At 41.2% G+C, this 18,347-nt stretch overlaps 1 protein-coding gene across 1 annotated transcript in view; it reads right to left on the bottom strand.

Moving 5' to 3' along the window:
* Nucleotides 1–384: 384 nt before the first annotated feature.
* Nucleotides 385–18,347, bottom strand: part of RYBP (RING1 and YY1 binding protein) — a 41,943-nt gene continuing 23,980 nt past the window's right edge. The window contains exons 3-5 of the mRNA XM_053989124.1: nucleotides 8,513–8,689; nucleotides 8,300–8,398; nucleotides 385–4,383 (exon numbers count right to left, since the gene is read on the bottom strand). Of these exons, the coding sequence (XP_053845099.1) occupies nucleotides 4,131–4,383; nucleotides 8,300–8,398; nucleotides 8,513–8,689 (529 nt within the window). The 3' untranslated portion in view covers nucleotides 385–4,130. The remainder of the gene's footprint in view (nucleotides 4,384–8,299; nucleotides 8,399–8,512; nucleotides 8,690–18,347) is intronic.

Below are 18,347 nucleotides of genomic sequence, written 5' to 3'. Positions count from 1 at the left end.
AATTACATTTTATTAAATTTACTCCTGGGACTTTGTTAGTGCAAGACAGGCAAAGGAACTCCCAAGGGGTCTCACTAAATCCTCTGCACTCAGCCTTGCCACTCCTGTAGCTACAGAAAGGGGACAAATTATTATTTCCAGGGACCAGAAACCCAAATTCTGCAGACACATCTGCCACAAAGTCTCCCCAAGTTGTGAGTCCCAGGGAACAAACTGGACTGACTCGCTTGACTGAGGTTTTCCATGGGCACAACCCGTGTTTGCAGAAGTGGGTGCTCGAGCAGTGGCTCAGGAACGAGCGAGGCACACTGAGGAGCTGCTCCAACAACAGGACTCTCCACCTTTTCTGAATACTGGCATCTCCCAAAAAAGAGAGCTTGCAGATTTAATTAAATTTTACTATTTTATTTGTGAAAAAACTACAAGCAGAATTCATAAATAGACATTTCTATTTAAAGCAGGAAAATGATAAAGTGGCTTCTAATAACAGTCGTGCACATGCCAGTAACAGGAATATATTAACATCTTTTATTTGCTAGACAAAGAGCAGTGTCCAATATAAATTTCCCAAAAACATTTAAGACCTGTGAATTTCTGACCAGTTCACAAAACCACCATTGACACTTTAGCATGAAGATTAAAACAAACCTAACAGGACTGTCAGCTCTAAAGACTTTACAGAGCGGAAAAACTTTCAGAAGCGTTATACAAGCTGTCTTTCTGGGCAAATGAAAAATAGAGCTCGTATAATACATTAACATAAAAATCCACAAGATAAGATTATGTTTTGACATACTTAAACAAGCAATCTATATTTGTCTCCAACAAACAAAGCTAAGGAAATAATGTAACCATCTTTACACAGTAAATTAAGGTTACAAGTCATACACAAGAACAGAACTGCTTGCGCATTAAAAACTGTTCAGCTCCATTGTCATACTCTAAATGTTGGCTCTTAAAACCATTCGGTTACATACAAGCAAAGGTTATTATATAGTCAGCAATTAATAAATTTTCAATAATTTAAGTTTATGGTAGAGCTTAAAAAAGTAGACTGAGAATGATCTTGGTAAGGCAGGTGAAAACATCTCAGTGGAAATAAACTCACAGAAGCTGCTGCCAAATTTTGGGTCTGTCCAATTTGAAGCAAAGTTCCAATTGAAATAAATAGCCTGGTGGTGTAAAACGCTGTCACCTTTCCTTTGCAGAACTACGTCAACTGAGCGAGTCAGGCAAGCTGTGTCGGTGTCTGTGTGTGTCTGTGTAAGAGTCGAAACTTTGCCATCGTAACACTGTGCTTCACTTACCTGCGTTCTGTGCCACTGAACACCGTGAATCTGGTCCTTCCCTACTCTAGTGTTTGCCTGGTTTGGTTCTGGAACACCTTCCCCACCAAGGGCGGGCCGGCCCACGGCCACGGCGCGGAGGGAACCCCACCTGCGGTGCCGCGGGAACGCCAACTTCTGGAATTGTGAAAGCAAACGCTGTCCTTCAAACCCACAACACAACAGCTAGGGATGAGGCTGGGGGGTTCAATGCTTCGCTAGCACTTTCCTAACTGATTGCAGAATTACAGGTCACTCGTTCCAAAGACATTTTCCCATCTGTTTAATAGCAAGCTACTTCATCGAGGAGGCACGCCAAAGGGACAGATGTTACTGACTTTACCACGAGTAGCTGGGTACGGCATTAAAGCTTTTCAACTGATCTACAGGTCTAGTTTCACTTGAAAAAGAAGCGATTTCCTGGTACACACAATGCTATTTTTTTTTCCTTCTTTTTTTTTTTTGCACAAATTCCCAGATCCAACAAAGAAGGTGAGCACGTGGTTTGATTTGAAGCACCAGAATGAGCCCTGCTGAGGCCAGCGGGACCTGCCACTCGCTCACGCTCTTGGCTGGATCACGGCCGAGATGCACGCAAGCCTAATTGATAATGGATCATTTATAAAGCAGTGCAAAATATACAAGTTCAGGGGCATCTTCAAAAAATCTCTCTTAAAAAATTATTCCAATACATTTCAGTAAAATAAATAAATATGGCTGACCAGTTTACCCTCCCTGAGACCCTTAAAGGAATAGTAAAAACTGGAAAAGGAATGTCTTTGCAATATCCCACTAATGTTAAAATGTGGATTGAGATATTCATAGTATTTAAAACTATGTATAATAAATTGTCTTGATGCTTATAGGAAGCATCTGTTTTCCTTTGGTTAATACTTTTAAAAATGCTTACAAAAGACAGCCTATACTGTGAATATAAGCAGAATTAAGTTGGGGTGCCCATGCTAATGTTCAGAATAAAACCACTGCTGCCAAGGCACTGCCACTGCACATGCCTTCAAGCAGGGGCCCTACCAGATCCCTTACTCACACATTTCTGTCGCCAGTGTGAAAGGAACCTACATCTGCTACTCAAAACCACACAGATTTTAAAAGAAATCTTAAATCAGTTGCCTCCACAAAGAGAAATTTCTCTTGCCAAGCAAATAATTCACAATATAACAAGCAGGCACAAAGTTGTCAAAATGTGGCCCTCTTTCATCATGCCCAAAAGTTATGCATTTGATGTCAGATGAAGCCACAGCCTCTGCACCTGAAATTACTGCAAAGCACCCTGGGGCCACTAAATAAAGATGAAAAGCCAAAGAGGTTTGGGGTTTGTTTTGCTTTTTAAAAAAAGTTTGTTTCACCTCTTCAGCAGAGTGTTTTAGCAGGATAATGCATGGAAGGTAAACTGTAAAGCAATACTAACAGTCCAGGAAAAGAAATCATAGTCTGGATAGCTTTAGAGCAAGAATGAAGGAGATGCTGGTCATGAGCATGAGCCACACGTCGCTCACTTGCCAGCATGAAAACTTTTCCCTACTTTTGCTCCCACAGCAGGAGACTCGAAGTGTCCGCACGCTGACAAGCCCATCACTGGACAAGATGCTGTTCAGAAAGCACTCCTGGGACACAGATGGACTTCAAGGATAAGAGCCACCCCAACAGCATGGACGGGACAGATGGAACAGGGCTGACAAGCACGGACCCACCTGCGGCTGGAGCCAGCACCAGCTCGGTTCCTGAACTAGAGATTGCTCCCAGGCTGCCTTCAACCCACAGCAACCACTCCAGGTCTAGTTACCTCAGGCACTGAGGCTGCTGGCTGCAATTCAATAACAACACCAACACGTGTGGGACTGGCTGCGCACGACACAGCCACGCTCATGTCAGCAAACACACGGATCTGGGGTGTAACACCAGCAGTCTGGTTGGGAATGCTCTGCTCCAGCTGGGCACGGACCTGCACATCACCAGCCTGAGTGACCCTAGGGGAAACAGCAGCTGCCCGGAGCAATCCTCTCTCATCTCAGATCCCAAGCTGTAACAATTAAAACCGTGTCCAGTACACTTTAGCCATTGCTTAGGGAAGAAACGGGGAAGGAACAATAGAGAGAACAGGTCCCATCCAGGTTCAAACCTTCAGGAACACTTTTCACCTAAGACCAGTTCTATTTCAGTTTCAGTACTTTCACAGAAGGGGACTGTCCCAGATCTTGAACTGTTCAATTATTTTGTTTTATCACTTCACAGTGTTTCAAGCACCAGCGTTTCCATGTATTGGTTTCAAATAACCCTTTATATATATTTATTTATATATATATTTATATATAATTTATATCAAAACTGATAGTACACAGTATAACTGGAAGAAGAACTGAACTTAAAAAGGATATGTTGAAAGAGGATGGAGTTTGTGAATGCAATAAATAAAGCCCCCTTCCCACCCACCCACTCCCTATCCCAAAACAAAAAGTTGTCATGTTCATGGAAAATTGTGCACAGCAGATATTATAAAAAAGTAGATTCAGGAGCACATCCAATTATAAATGATTGTTAGGAAAATCATATAAAACAATGGAATACATAAAAGTGTCAAGAGTAATCGCTAGGGTGAGAAATTCCTTGGTGGCCAGATGCCCACGGCAAGCAGAAATTGTCCTGGTTGCATCAGTAAGAGGTCGATGTCCGAGAAAGTGTGTTCAAGCACAGAAGAGGCTCTCCAGGATTTGAACAGCGTGGGCAGGTGGAGTGTTTGAATTTCATACCCTGATTCATAGTTTCCACAACTCCATGTGCAATTTTTCAGAAAGATTCGTCGTTGACTGCCGACATGTCCCCCTTGGGCGTGGAGGAACGGGACGAGCCCTTGTCTGTGCTCTCAGAGCCCGAGCTGCTCTGATTCTGTTGTTCTGATCCTGCACTGGAGGTCACTGTAGAAGACGACGTGGATGAAGAGCGAGTCTTTTCTTTAAAGTCTGTGATAATTACTGTGACATTTCCCACTGTGACTGCCAGCTGCTGTGCGGTACTTCTGTCCACATTTTTCAGTCTGGGTCTAAAACGAATGAGAAGATGTTTATTAAAAGGATAAAAATAAAGGAGAAAGGGAAAGTTTATTAGGAAAAGCATTTGAAAACAAACTCAGTGTGACTCGTGCTGCCTTGCCTGTGCAGATGGCAGTGGCTGGGAGGAGAACCCAGGCAGGCAGAGTGCTGCAGAGCACAGGGTGAAGGTGTGACCTGCTCCCTGTGCCAGCCAGGCTCCGGTGCCTCTGAGGGCTGCAGGGCACACTCAGCCCCAGAGAACAACCTGTCTCTCAGAGCTCTGCACAGGGAGTCTCTTGCAGGCTTCTTCCTATCCAACCCTGCCAGAAAGGAGGACACCACAGCAGAGCCAAGCCAGACAGAGCAAAGGATCTGCTCCCCAAGGGGCAGATGAAAGACTTCTCTTATCTAAATTCACCATCTCATCATGTGCCCTGATGTTATGAGACAAGGCTGTGACTCTGCAATACAAAACCACATGAAAGCATTCAGCCACGGCTCTTTCATTCCCCGTGTTGGAACTCTGCAGCTACAAACAACACAGGCACTGGGACAACTTGGCTTCTCTTTCAGCTGCTTTGAGCTTATACAAATCAGATGCCCAATCAGCCTATGGATAAAATAGCTCATAATGTTCCCTCTGGAATCGAGGCTATTGTAAATAAAATCCAAAATGTACAGTGGAATTTTTTGCAGCCAGAGCTTTTGGTTAAGGGAAAAAGAAAAGGGGACAGAAAAACCCACAAAACACCCAAAAAGAACTCACTGGTATTTATTGCTTAGGATTATCTTGGTAATTTGCATGCTGTGCTATCATTCAATTAGTAATGTAGCTAATAAGGGTCGAAGCTCTAGGAAGCTGACATTCAAGCACATTTCACGGGCTGGTCCAAAGCTCTGCTTCAACAAGCCTTGGACACTCCTTCAGCTCCCAGCAAATTCCAAGTCAGCTGCAGAGACTGCTGTAATTTACAGCTTTTGCTCCTAATTAAGGGTCAGACTTAAGCAGCGGAATATTCCCAATAGGGAAATTAAAAAGGAGAGTCTTTATACATCAGTGAAAAGTAGCTTGCTGAGAGCTGCCTTATTGAGAGGGATGGAGGGAAGGTTAATTTACTTTGGGATCAAGCTCCAGCTTTTAAACCACTCTGCCTTTTCTCCTCCTCACTTGCAGCACACAAGGCTAGTGCAGTAAAACAGAAAAAGAGGGAATTAAGCTCATTTTCTACTCGCCATGAATACTCAATGGCTTGCAGTGGGAAGTTAACAAGGAGAAAGTCCTTAAGCAGCAGTTATCCAAGTGATATTCCAGAATCAGAACAGAAAAATGCATTGATGACAGATGTACAGCTTCCAAAATAGAACAATTGTATTTCTGCAAACTTCCTCACCAAAAATAAAGTTACCGCACCAAAAATAGTATTTTCTTATCTAACCTAGGAGGCTGCTGCAATTTTTAACAAGTACCACAGGAAAAGCATTTTTAATACACAGAAAATACAACAAAACCCCAAAGTACTGCTGCATTGGGCTAACACTTAATAAAACTCCTACTTGCAGCAGCCCCTTCACTCCAGGACTGGCCTTTCCAAGCCTGGAGCTGTGCTCTGGATTCCCGGGGCAGGGAGATGCACCCACGCTGCACAGACACACTCAGAGGAGCTGCCAAGCTGCACAGGCAACCACGGGGAGATGAAATGATGCCACCTCATTTGTGGCTTACAAGAAAGGCCAGCTGGCTCAGCAGGTTTTGTGGTTTCCGCCGGCGCTCCGGTACCGTCCCGGCAGATCCCCCGCGCGGCCGCCGGTGTTCCCGGAAGCGTAGTACGAGGACGTATTTTCCTCCCCGAGCCCCGAGCTCCTCTAGGAAACCCAGTTCTTCCTGTAATTTGCCTCGGTCATTTGTTTCCTCTTGTACTCAGAAACAGCCAAAATGCTGGCCCATATACCGGAACAGAGCCTGCTGCCTCCGCCTTCCTACAGGGTTGGATGCGAGCTCTGGCTATTGCTTGTTAAAAGGCAGCTCTGAGAGTTAGTAATTAGCTTAAAAAAAAAGAAATAATGGAACTGCCCATGCATCTTTAAATGCCAGGACAAAGTAACATGGAAGGGATGTGGGAAGAAGGGCTGAGGTACAGGATTTCCCCACAGTCCCACTCACAAACATTCACATTATCACTTTTAGAACTGAGCCTCCCAACCATTTCTCTGGGAGGTTTTCAGGGTTTCCCCTGTACAAAGAGTTGATTAAGCACAGATGGAAACCACCAATCTCTTCAGCACATGCATACAATTTTTGCTTCTTATAGAAGAAAGGGATTGGCCCACTCATGTTATTTTGCAAAATTAAACACCCTGATGCTTCAGGTTTATAGCAAAAGGGTTTTATAGCCAAATAAGTGAAGTGTTTCAAAACATTCAATCTGAAAGTACACAGGAAGGCATGGTATAAACCAAGACATATTGTCAGAAACAGGCATGGTATCCAAGAAATTTAAACAAGATTTCTTAAAAATCCAGAGAGCCCTAAAAGACAATTTACAAAAAAAACCCAGAAAAACTGTTAAGCAATCTGGGCATGAAAAAAACTTAGCATTCTGTAAAAATCAGAGAAAGGCTCTTGACAGCACTCCTGAGAACAGTGAATTGCAAGAAAAGTTCCACTAAATAAAACCCTTAAAAGACAGTTTAAGTAGTAAAGGAGATGAGGTATCCTTTAAAAATACCCAGCTAGACCTGGTACTATTAAGGCTTAATTAGGCCTGGCAAAAGCTTGCCACAAAACACGGACTAAAAGACTTTGCAGTAGACAGAGTGACTCCTTTAATGAGTAAAAACAATTATTTGATGTAATCTCTCAATTTAATATTATGTCTTTAGTCGAGTACATCAAGTTTCCTGCATCCTAAGTCTCAAAATAAGTACAGTTTAAAGAAGAACAGGACAACAAAAGAGTCATTGCAATAAAGCTGCCTCTCTGTAATCAAATCAGGAACGGACGCTTCTCTCTTTGGGGGCTGAGGAAGAGTTAACAGCAGTCTCTGCAAACAGCTCAGTCTTGTAGCACAGCAAATTTCACACTGCCCTCACCACATTCCAGTGGGTTACTGTGCAAAGGATATTCCCTCTTTTTAAAGATTTTCATGCTATAATTGAAAAACTTCCAAGATATGAGTTTCCTGCTGTCACACCTTGCCAACTTGAATGCCATCAGCAATGCCAACCATATTTCCCATGTGCTTTACAAGTGTTTGCAGCTAATACTGCCTCAGGTCATGTGGCTTCACTACAAAACACCTATTACAGCACGTTTTAAAGACAGATGCAATTCTTATACTGCCCACACAGGCAAAGGACCCAGTTCAGTGCTGCCTCTTGTAGCTCTCAAGTTCAATAATACAAAAACTGTTCTGTGATGCTGAATTTTTGATTTTAAAAAAATGGAAGAACAGTATAGGCAAGACTAGGAATAAACCTCTCTCCATACGCTCATTTCAAACTTAGACAAATATCAAACCAGCCATTTGTGCTTTTTGTTGATAGCAAGATCCCAGCAAATCTGCTCATGTATGCTTAGTTCCTGTATACTTGGAAAATTATCTTGACAATTACAGTGACTGAATTACGGATAAGGAAGTAAAAAAGTAACCTTTGTTACTGCTATCGAGTGATGATAAGAATTTGATACGATTGCTGGTTAATGTTTTTCCCCCACTGTGTCTACGGTAAAAAGCATTACTACCCAACTGACAATACAATTATTTTAGCAGATAAATGAAAACAGAATGGACAACAGAGTTACTATTTCCAAAGCCTGAATCTGTCCTCAGTAGCAAAGTGTTCAAGTGCTCATACATGAAAAAAAGAAGCGTTTGCTTTTTAACACAGTTCCCAGATACCACAGGCTCAACTTTAGTTTAGAGTTACCTTGAAGTGTGATTTGAGTCGCTGGTCTTTGTTGTAGTATTCCCAGACTGTATGCTGTTTGCTTCACTAGGAGGATCTTTCACAATATCTGACTTTGGTCTGTGAGAATTGGAGGGAAGAGGGAGATTACGATGTTGGTTTAACTGCACAATTAACCAATGCACAGTGCTACAGAAATCACATCACATTTAATACTGCATCCTTCAAACTTACTTAGTCTTCTTGTTAGTGTTCTTCTTTGTAACACTTGGACTAATTTCCTTCTCTTTGTCAGGTTTTTCTTTGTCTTGTTTTTCCACTTTCTCCTTCTTCTCCTTCTTAGGTGGTGGTGGGGTTGCATATTGCTGGGCAACTTGTTGTGCCACCAACTGAGAGTTTATTCTAGGTTTTCTATAATGACAATGAAAAGAGAGATCTACAGTCAGTCTTACACAGTAAAAATAACTACACTGAGAGCAGTATGAAGATTTATTTCAGCAACCAGGGAAGAACACTCCACTTAAAGAACCAAATGGATGTCCTTATTTGATGTGAAGTACTACTGCTGTTACCAAACAAGACAGAAATGTTAAAAGAAAGAAATACTCTGAACTGCTGTTTCATCAGGTTTTAGCATCTAACATTATTAAGTATAATGCTCCCTTTCTTCATCTATGTCATGAAATCACAGCCAATTTTGGGGGGGACAATAGTGAAAAATCAGCTTTCAAGAAGCTGCCAGCCATACACTTTAAGAAAAGGAACAGAATGTGACAAAAAGAAGTTTCCTGATAAACGTCAGCCTCCTTCATAACCTTCAGTTTAATTTCTCAAATAAACTTCTGGGTCAGCAGCAGCAAACCTTGCACAAATAACAAAGAACAAGAGAAGGTAACTGAGATGACTTTGTCCCGAGGGCCAGGCTGGCAGGAGCACAGGAGACAAGTGGGCATTCACACTGGCACTGGGAACAGCCGTGCCAGCCTCCGACACACCGTCCTCACACCATTGTCCCATCCCCAGTGTGCTCAGACAAAAAACACAAGCAAGCTGCCTTTCAAAGGCTGCTTCCACTGCAAGTTATGGCTGACACAGAGAGGAGCTTTGCATGTAACCAATATCTTGGTTATTGATCCTCATATCCCCCAGGAATTGGTACCTTTGTCTCTCCTGCATTCCTCATCCAAACTCTAATGTTCTCTCTTGACAACCCAAAAAACTTTCCCCCCCTGGCATATCACAAAGCAATTTATACTCTGAATATTTTGGCTATTCATGATCAGTTTGAATTCTTCAACACTCCAGAAAGATCTATGCTCCCTGTGAACACAGCTCGTGGGAGAGGAACAAAAACAGGTAATCAACTCCCTTAGTCGTCCATAATAAACTAAATACTAATTGCAACAGTTGCCCAGGCTTGTCCAGAGCTGTTAAATTGTTCATAAATACAATTCAAATTTTGCACAAAGATCAGACCACAACAGATTGCCAGTGGAAGCTGCACCAAGTACCATCAGCTCTACAGCTGGCACACAGAACCCCAGGGGTTTGTGCTGCAGGGCTCTGTACCTGCACCCAGCTTTTACTACAAACATCCAGAGAGGTTTCAAGCACCTACTTAGGGGTGTAATGTGTTGGAAAAAAGTATAAAACATTAATTGCTCACATATAACATTTGCATTGAAAGATTATACATGCAAGGGAACTCCCAGAGAATTTCTACTCCCTGTCATGGGAAAATCCAAGTATCTGCTAAGCCTCTCGTGGTACTGGTTTCCTGTATAATGGTACCAACATGTTTTTACTAAAGCCAGATATACCCAAGTATTTAATTTTTCTACCACAGATTATTATAAAGTCTATGCAACATGCTGAAATCAGGCCCCTGACCCATCTCAACACGTTTGGCATTTGGACTTTTTACCCAACACAGAAACTGTAACTCAGGTGATGCTACAGTCTGCATACACATCTGAGTGAACAATGATCTGGTGTTCAGCCTTAACTAACTGTGATACTGGAACATTTGTAGATCAGATCAAGCAGTTACCTGTTCCACACAACAGTGAAGATATTTAGCATCCTTGAAATCCAGTTCACAGCAATTTCTGTGTGTATGACTGAGAAGAAACACGTAAAAAGAAGTGGTTTGGTTACATGGAAAAGATTTTCAGATTGATGCAACCACACTAAAAGCTGACAACAGTAACTTGTGTCAAGCAACCTGATCACCGCCTACTAAAAAAAAAGATAAAATGTCAAGAAATCTTCAAAGAGAGGGCAGATACCATCTCCCTGCATGATTATGCATGATTAACTCACTGCTTGAAGCTGCCACTTCTGCCCAGACTTACTGTTATTTGCTGTTTACACAACCAGCTAAGTCAGAAACCTGAACCATTCATGGGAAATCCCAATTCATGAATCTGAGAGGTTTTCCCACTTTACACAACTCTGATGTGATCCTTGTGATGTGATTTCCAAGCCATGTGCCCAGCCTGTGCAGCTGCCCTTCCTGTTGCAGGAGTGCTGTACTGCTTGCAGAGAGATACAAATTTTAAAATGCAAATTAAAATAAAAACCAAACCTACATAAGTATGTCCCACTATTTCCCTAGAGAAGGCTGGAATGGCAAAAGGACCAGCCTTAAAGCACTCCTGTGGAGACACTGCCCCTTATCTGTACCTGTGCATTTATTAAATTTGATCATTTTCTAGCCAGTCACTGACCTAACCAGCACAGTTTCTCCAAAATCCATATTTACATATTCCCTCTTAGCCACCAGGATGGTTTGCTGGTGAAGGCAAAGCCAAAACTGGAAGGGAAGAAAGCAGGAAGCAGCCAGAGTCCTGTGAGAAGGAGAACCAGCCCTGCCCATGGGTTTGCTCCTGCCATGAGGGAGGCAGCACAAAGCTGCTGAGACTTGAGTCAACACTGAGTATCTTTCAAGGTCTGCTGCACTACTAGAACAGATTTTTTTTTTTAAATAATGCAAATAACCCAACAACGTTCCAGTTCCTAATCTGACTGTTTCACCCATGCCAGCAGCAAGCTTAGGAAAAGGGTAAAAACCAGGTAATTTAAGTAACTGGCATAGTAATAGTAATAATTATAGCAGTAATAAAATCCTTTAAGTAAGGCCCACACTGCCAGTACAGCCAGGACACACTGGTTAAAAGCCCTTTACTAAAAAGCCAAGCAAAGCAAGTTGAGTAGCACATTTTTAACCACAGCAAACTATAACCATAGGAACCACAATTGAGCAAAGCAGCTGCAACATCCAAAATTTACTCCAAGTTTCCCTGCCTACCAAAAATCATTTATTTGGCCACCTCCAAAGTGAATGCTTCAACCCAAATACACCTCTGTTATATTAAAGTAGTTATCACTTAGGCAGAACAATCTGAACAGAAAGTTGCAACTACTTTTAAACTTTATTTTTAAGAATAAGCAGCTACAGAAACAAGTATTAACCATTTCTTATCCCAAAATCTTCTAATCAGTTTGCTTTCTGCAACATTCAAGTGTTCAGGTACACAGAGAATACACCTAAGTGGCAAAAATCAAACCCTAGCTCAGCCTCTTCAGGCTTCTTAACCAGCACTCATGCTTAAGGAACAACTACGTTATAACCTAACAGAAGGTTGGAAGTATCAACACCACTCACAGATCACTAAAAAAAGCCTCAGATCAGCTAAAAAGCCTCAACTTCCCAAAAATTATCCGAAGAGATGCAATACTTAGTGTTAGACTTAGTTCTTGAATTTTCAATGCAAGTATCTGAAATAAGTGTGTTCTCTCCTACTTGAACTTCTTTATGATAGCAAAGTTTTGCTTTGCTTGAGCAATTTTCCCCTAATTTAGGTGACAGCCTGAGTAAAGATCCAACACTGATGTGACAAACAAATCCACATAATTTTTCTTTTTACAACATGAAGAGGATTGTCTTCTCCCCCTCTAAGAGAAATTAAACAAAATTAAACTGTGCTTTCAAAGTTATGTACAGACAAATAAATTGTTTCACATTAACTGAACTGTAGTTTACATCCCAGGAGCAGACATTTGCACAACAACTCATGACCTCTGCAGCAAGGACACGCTGCTGCATGAAAAAGCTGAAATGTATTTGTCTGCTCTAAGAATGGCTGTGGCACCTGGGTCTCTTCACCATCAACTCCAGTAAATGATGCACACAAATAATCTTTATTACTTTTTAGTAACAGACTTCACAGAAACACTGTGCCTGCAAATATAAAATATATGCATATATACATATATATCTATATATATACTATATGCAAATATTGTACCCTCAGATTGCCAAGTGAAGTGACACTGGGATGTTTCACTCATGGGAAGTGGAATAAATGCACGACTTTTCTGAAGGGCTCACTACCTACACTGCTGTTCTCTTTTAATAAATTAAAAAGTGAAGTGTAACTTTAAGGTTCTGGTAAGTAGTGCTTCACTACTTGCATTTCCTTTAAAGCATGCCTCAGAACCAAATCCAGGAGCATGGACACCAAGGAATTCTGCTGCTCCAGTCATAACCCCTGCAAGCAGGCTCAGGAGTGCAGCAGCACAAATCACCACACATCCAACACGGGAGTTACTCAGTCCTGGATTTCAAGAGGGATATAGGAGGATAAGCTGCACCTCATTTTTCATGTGACTAATTTCTGTATCTGTTTGGGATTTCTCTGGCCATGCTGCCTTGAGAAAAGGGAAGGCACCTGTCTCCTGCAGACACCACAGAACAGGGAAGTGACTGGGCTTTATCCCTGCAGCACCACAGACCTGGAGGGACCCGGCAATCCCCAGGAACATGGATCTAATTACAACTGCTCTGACTTCCCTACAACTATGTTATCAGAAGAATGAAAGCGGCATCGAGTGGGATTTCAGAGTCAAAAGCCTCATGTAACGTGAAGTAGGGAGGATTTGGATAATTTCATGCTGTTCTGGCTTTGATGCACGCGGTGATACCAGCCGACCTCTGCGCGGCTCCGCCGTGCTTTGAGAAAATGTGTTTCATGCACTGTGCAGTGTGAAGTACATGATTATTTTAATAACCCCAGTCACACATGAATATATCTTTGCTCAAAGAAAAACAAGAAAACAAGACTAAAAGTATTTACAGTGTTTATGAAACAGTTAGTGCCAAAACACTTATACAACAAGCATCCTTCTGAGCATGAAGCAGGATTAGAAACTAACCCATGAGCACAAGCTGAATTAACATCTCCTCAAAAGAATTTTACATCCAGAAGAACCAAAGCTTTGGAGAAATTAAGCTGCAAACATGATGGGGTGAGCCCCCATTCCTACATGAATATTTTCCAGCTCATTTGTGATGACCACAGGGTCCTTTTTAGCGACAAGAACAAGGATGAACGGACACATTGTCCTCAGAGTAGAACTGCAAGTAGTATGGAAGCTGTATGCATTTATCTCCAGTTCTCCACGAGACCCAGGAAACAAAGCAACAGTAACAACAGTAGATTAGAAATATGTGACTGAGCAATATCTTGGTGGAAGAACAGATTTTCCTTTAACACTGATGTGCTAGCACTGTGTTTTTGTTTAGAAGACAGACATTTAATAATACAGAAGTCCATCTAAGGAACATCCAGGTGATGGGCACAGCAACAAGACTCAGAGTATAAGTCTGAATAGTCTAGAAAAAATGTGAAAGAAACAACAGCTTCACATAAAGAAAGCAACCATTTGTCACAAAATAAACTAAGTACATTTGAAAGTGTACAGCCACCTCCAAAATCTGTTCAAATGTTCAGTTCTCCTTGACCATCCAGTCCCTGTCTTCCACCTCCTTGGAAGAGTAAAGAACAGGCAACAGAGATAAAGAAGCCTCAGTTTTGCTGATAACTATTCCTGACCATGACTACAAACCTTGAGCTGTTTCACATTTCAGAAGAGTGTTTTAAACTTTTTGTTTCTCCACCAGAAGTTTTTAGACTTCAGGTCACTTCTCAGATTGTTCAATATTCCCCCACACCATCCCATACTTATGTTTGTAAACTTTAAAAAGTTCCAAATTATTTTCAGTAGTTAATATTTACTGGGCTCACACAAAGCTGCCAGTTCTTTGCCTTTTTGAGTGAAAACCTGCTTTTCTTCTATTTTTCTCAATTTTCTTTTGACTCAAATAAGAATGAGAACGTTATTAAATGAAATGAAAGCTGCCACTGGCACATACAGAACAGGACAGGCATTCCTGGCTGCTGGGAAGTGCCACCAGAGGAGAGTTGAGACTCTGAATGATGCCTGTAAAAAAAATACTCCATTCTTGCTTGTTACAGGAGCCTCAGCACTACTTTTTAAAAAATATTTGGGCATGTTTACAAATCAAAGTGTATAAACAAAAGAGGTTTATTCCCAGAGCTGTCACTGCACAGATTCTGCAGCTCACGTTTCTGATTTTTTTTTAATGAAAACATGCAAAAACAGCTCTAAGAGAGTCCCAAAACTTCTGTATAAACGATTCCACTATGACTGCTCATCAGTACAGTGTAATAAGTTTTTCAGTACTTTTCCAGTTCTTTTTTAATATACATTGTTCCATATAATCTCAGTACAAAAATCTGAAGTCAGGGCTGTAAGATGTTTTTGGAAGCAGTTTGACCAGAATTTTGCCACCCCAAAAGGAAGTAGTCACATAACTCCTCAAAACACCCACTCTAACACAGTACAGAACTAGAAACTGCAAACAAAATGCAAACATGAAAGTAAATCTGGACCATTCACCTCCTATCAAATTAAGGAACATCTTATATGGTGCTTCCTGCACAGCTGGACTTAGACCTGGTGGGCAGCCAGCAAGAAAGGAGCCCTGAGCCAGAAAATGGGGCTCTTTGGGATTTTGTTGGAAAACTTTCAGCAGAGAAGCATCATTGTTTGCATTTTTGCAAGCATTTGGCCTCTCTTTTGGTTTGTTTTGGGTTTTTTTCCCCACTGGGAAATTGATAAATCACAGAGTGGGCTTTCTGGTTAAAAAGGGCTGAACCTGAGTGACCACAAACCTGGGTCTGTTCTACCAAATCCCATGGGCTCTGCTCCTTGCCCATGCCTATCACACAACACTATAAAATCATTTAAAAAGAGATAGCTAACACTGTATGGTGCATGTGCTTTGGAGCACAGGTTTATCCTGTGGAGGGTTAACCCTGTGTTAAATCCTCTCTGGAGGGTTCCTGATACCAAGCAGTTTCAAGACAGCAGCAAACAGCAGCTTCTGTACACTGGAGAACAGAGAGCCAAAAGCAAGAGTTAAACAGAAGTCGTTCTTCAGGCTTCTTTGCTACTGGAGTGAGGATTGCAAATAGCAGTGATGATGAGTAACAATGCTGAGCATCAGTTATTGGAACAGAGCCTGACGTTTACTTAAGCGCTAATACCGTGAAATTTAACTTACTGTGTCTGCAGGAGGCAAAACAAAAGTCACACTGAAGTTCTGGAAGAAAGACTGCTGCTCTTCCTTTCAGAGGAAAAGCCTGCCTGGAAGCACAGTCTGTGCTGGCAGCCTCACCTGCCTGCTCACCTGCAGCACCCATCTAAGCAGATTATTTCATATCTAATCTGTACTAATGAGTGCCAGCGAAAGCCCCGAGGCTGCCCAGCAGAGGCTCATCCCACATCTCTGACTAGTCCAAATCCCTGGAAAACACTTACTTGGATGGCCCCAGCCAGTCCCAGCTCACCCCTGAAGCTGCAGCCCCCACAGCTCCCTGTCACTGGGCAGTGCAGGAGCTCTGGGTGTGTATAAATAAATAAATTCACACACCACACCCAGCAAGACAGTGCTGAAGAGCTGTGTACTCTAACTAAGGATTGTTCTGTGCTCATCTGCTGGAATTAACTTCCAACAGGAATATCTTTTAAGGACTAGAGTGGGGAAATGTGTGAAATAGCTTTTTCTGCTTTCATTTAAAAAGTAACATTTCCTTAAATAAGGGATTTAACACCCTTAATTAAATAAGTATAAAATTAGTAAAGAATTGGCAAAACACCAAATTTACCATGTTTTAACATCATTTTTGTCTTGTTTGATGGGGAAGCAGAACTGTCCAAGTGATCACAACTTCATTATGCTTACAAATACTATAAAATTACTACTTCTGATTCATGACTATATACAAAATATTCCCTCCCTGGGAGTGTTCAAGGCCAAGTTGGACAAGGCTTTAAGCAACCTGGCCTAGTGAAAGGTGTCCCTGCCCATGGCAGGGGGGTGGAACAAGATGACCTTTAAGGTATCTTCCCACCCAAACCATTCCAGGATTCTGTGACTCTGTAAGACTAAAGTACATAGCCAGAAATACAGTTTTTCAGATGATTTCTTGCTCCATTATTTTACTTTAAAAAAAAAAAAGTTTCTATTAAGATTTTTTAATGGTCTGTTTAAAAAAAAAAATCATAAATTAAGAAAATACAGCACAATACATCTCTTCTGTTTAAAACAAAACTCACAATATGTAATAGATTAAAATGGCATCAATTTCCAATTGCAACATCACCCTAAATTCCAGCTGAATAAAAACAACTTTACAACTCTCCTTCTTGCCCTCTACCACCAGCAGTGGTTTGGTCCAGGCCTATGCATTCCACAAAGAGCATTGCTTCCTATTCATTTATTGCATGTACAGAGAAGAAGAACTACAGCAACAGAAAAATTGTGTGAATAAAAACACAAAACACAACTGAAATGAGATGCAACTGGAAACATAAAGATCATCCCAAGCCCAAACTTGAAAAGATGGCCTTGAGATTCCAAAATCATTCCACTTAGGTATGCCAATTTCCTTGGTCACCAATATTTTTAGTTCTATGTTGTGCTGCACAAGCTCAATTTCTGGAAACTTACTGCAACTGCCCTGCTTGTGCTATTGACCCATCACAGATCCACTTGGAGCTTCAGTTTAATCCATCACTGAAAATTCCAATCGCTACTTCGCACTCCCAAAGAGGAGAATTTATCATGCAGCTGCTTCTGGTGTTTTCATCTATGGCCATACCTGACTGCAAAATACCAAATGTTCCATGATTTACAGGGACTTACAAAGTTGTTATGGAAAACCACTGATCTCAGCACAAAATTTACTTGCATACAAGCACCAGAATGATGATAAAACTAAGGCCATTTTACTTGCTTGACAAAAATAAGCTGCTCTCACTAGCAAAAATTTGAAAACCGTTCATAAAGCTGGCAGCAATCAAGATGCATATAATAAAATACACACATTTGCTACAAAAACAATTACTTAAAATACTTCTTATTTAACTGTTTATTAAGTTACATGTAATACTGAGAAAAGCACACTGGCTCAAGACTTTCTGGTAACAAAGTGCACTTGGGCAGCATGAGGGGATAAATGAATCTGACAAAAATTTAACATGTAGATTCCCCAAAGCAACTGCTCATGGTTATTGTATTATAAATTCAAATAACAAAAATATGAGGAAAATAATAGTTTTTAGCACTAAAGCTAGAAATTAGGAATACCAGGCTTGGTGTTATAAAAGTACCTTATCACTGGAGCCAATATATGTATTTCTGTTTCAGACACTGAAATCCTGACCAATAATGGAAATTGTCACATATAATCCAGCTTGACATGTCCCATCTGTGAGCATCTGCCTCCAGGTTTTGGGATACTCGAGTCTCACACTTCAAAATCACACCAGGAGAGAGACCAAACTTGGAAAACAAGGAACAAAAAAAAGAGATGCCAAGAAAATATGCTCCCTATCAAAAAAAAAAAAAACCTCAGTTAAATTCTCAAGCTGATCCCCTATCACCAGTCCAGAATTTGGAGAATAGTGCTTAAATGCACATAATATTTACTGTGTGAAAAATGCAAATCACTTGAATACCCAACCAGTGGATAGAGAGACTTTTCTTAAAAACAATGAAAGAATTTCTACTAAGCAACTCTTGCAAAGTGCCCTCAAAATATGTGGGCTGGTTTACCAGAGCAAAATTCTGCTACACTTGCATGACACTGGAATACCTTACACTTTAAAATGAAGATTTCTCTATTATTTACCAACC

This window comes from Vidua macroura, chromosome 13 (genome assembly GCF_024509145.1).
Source record: "Vidua macroura isolate BioBank_ID:100142 chromosome 13, ASM2450914v1, whole genome shotgun sequence".
Lineage (NCBI taxonomy): Eukaryota > Metazoa > Chordata > Aves > Passeriformes > Viduidae > Vidua > Vidua macroura.
The sequence above is the reverse complement of the archived record's forward strand: the minus strand, read 5'-3'. Positions and strand labels throughout refer to the sequence as shown.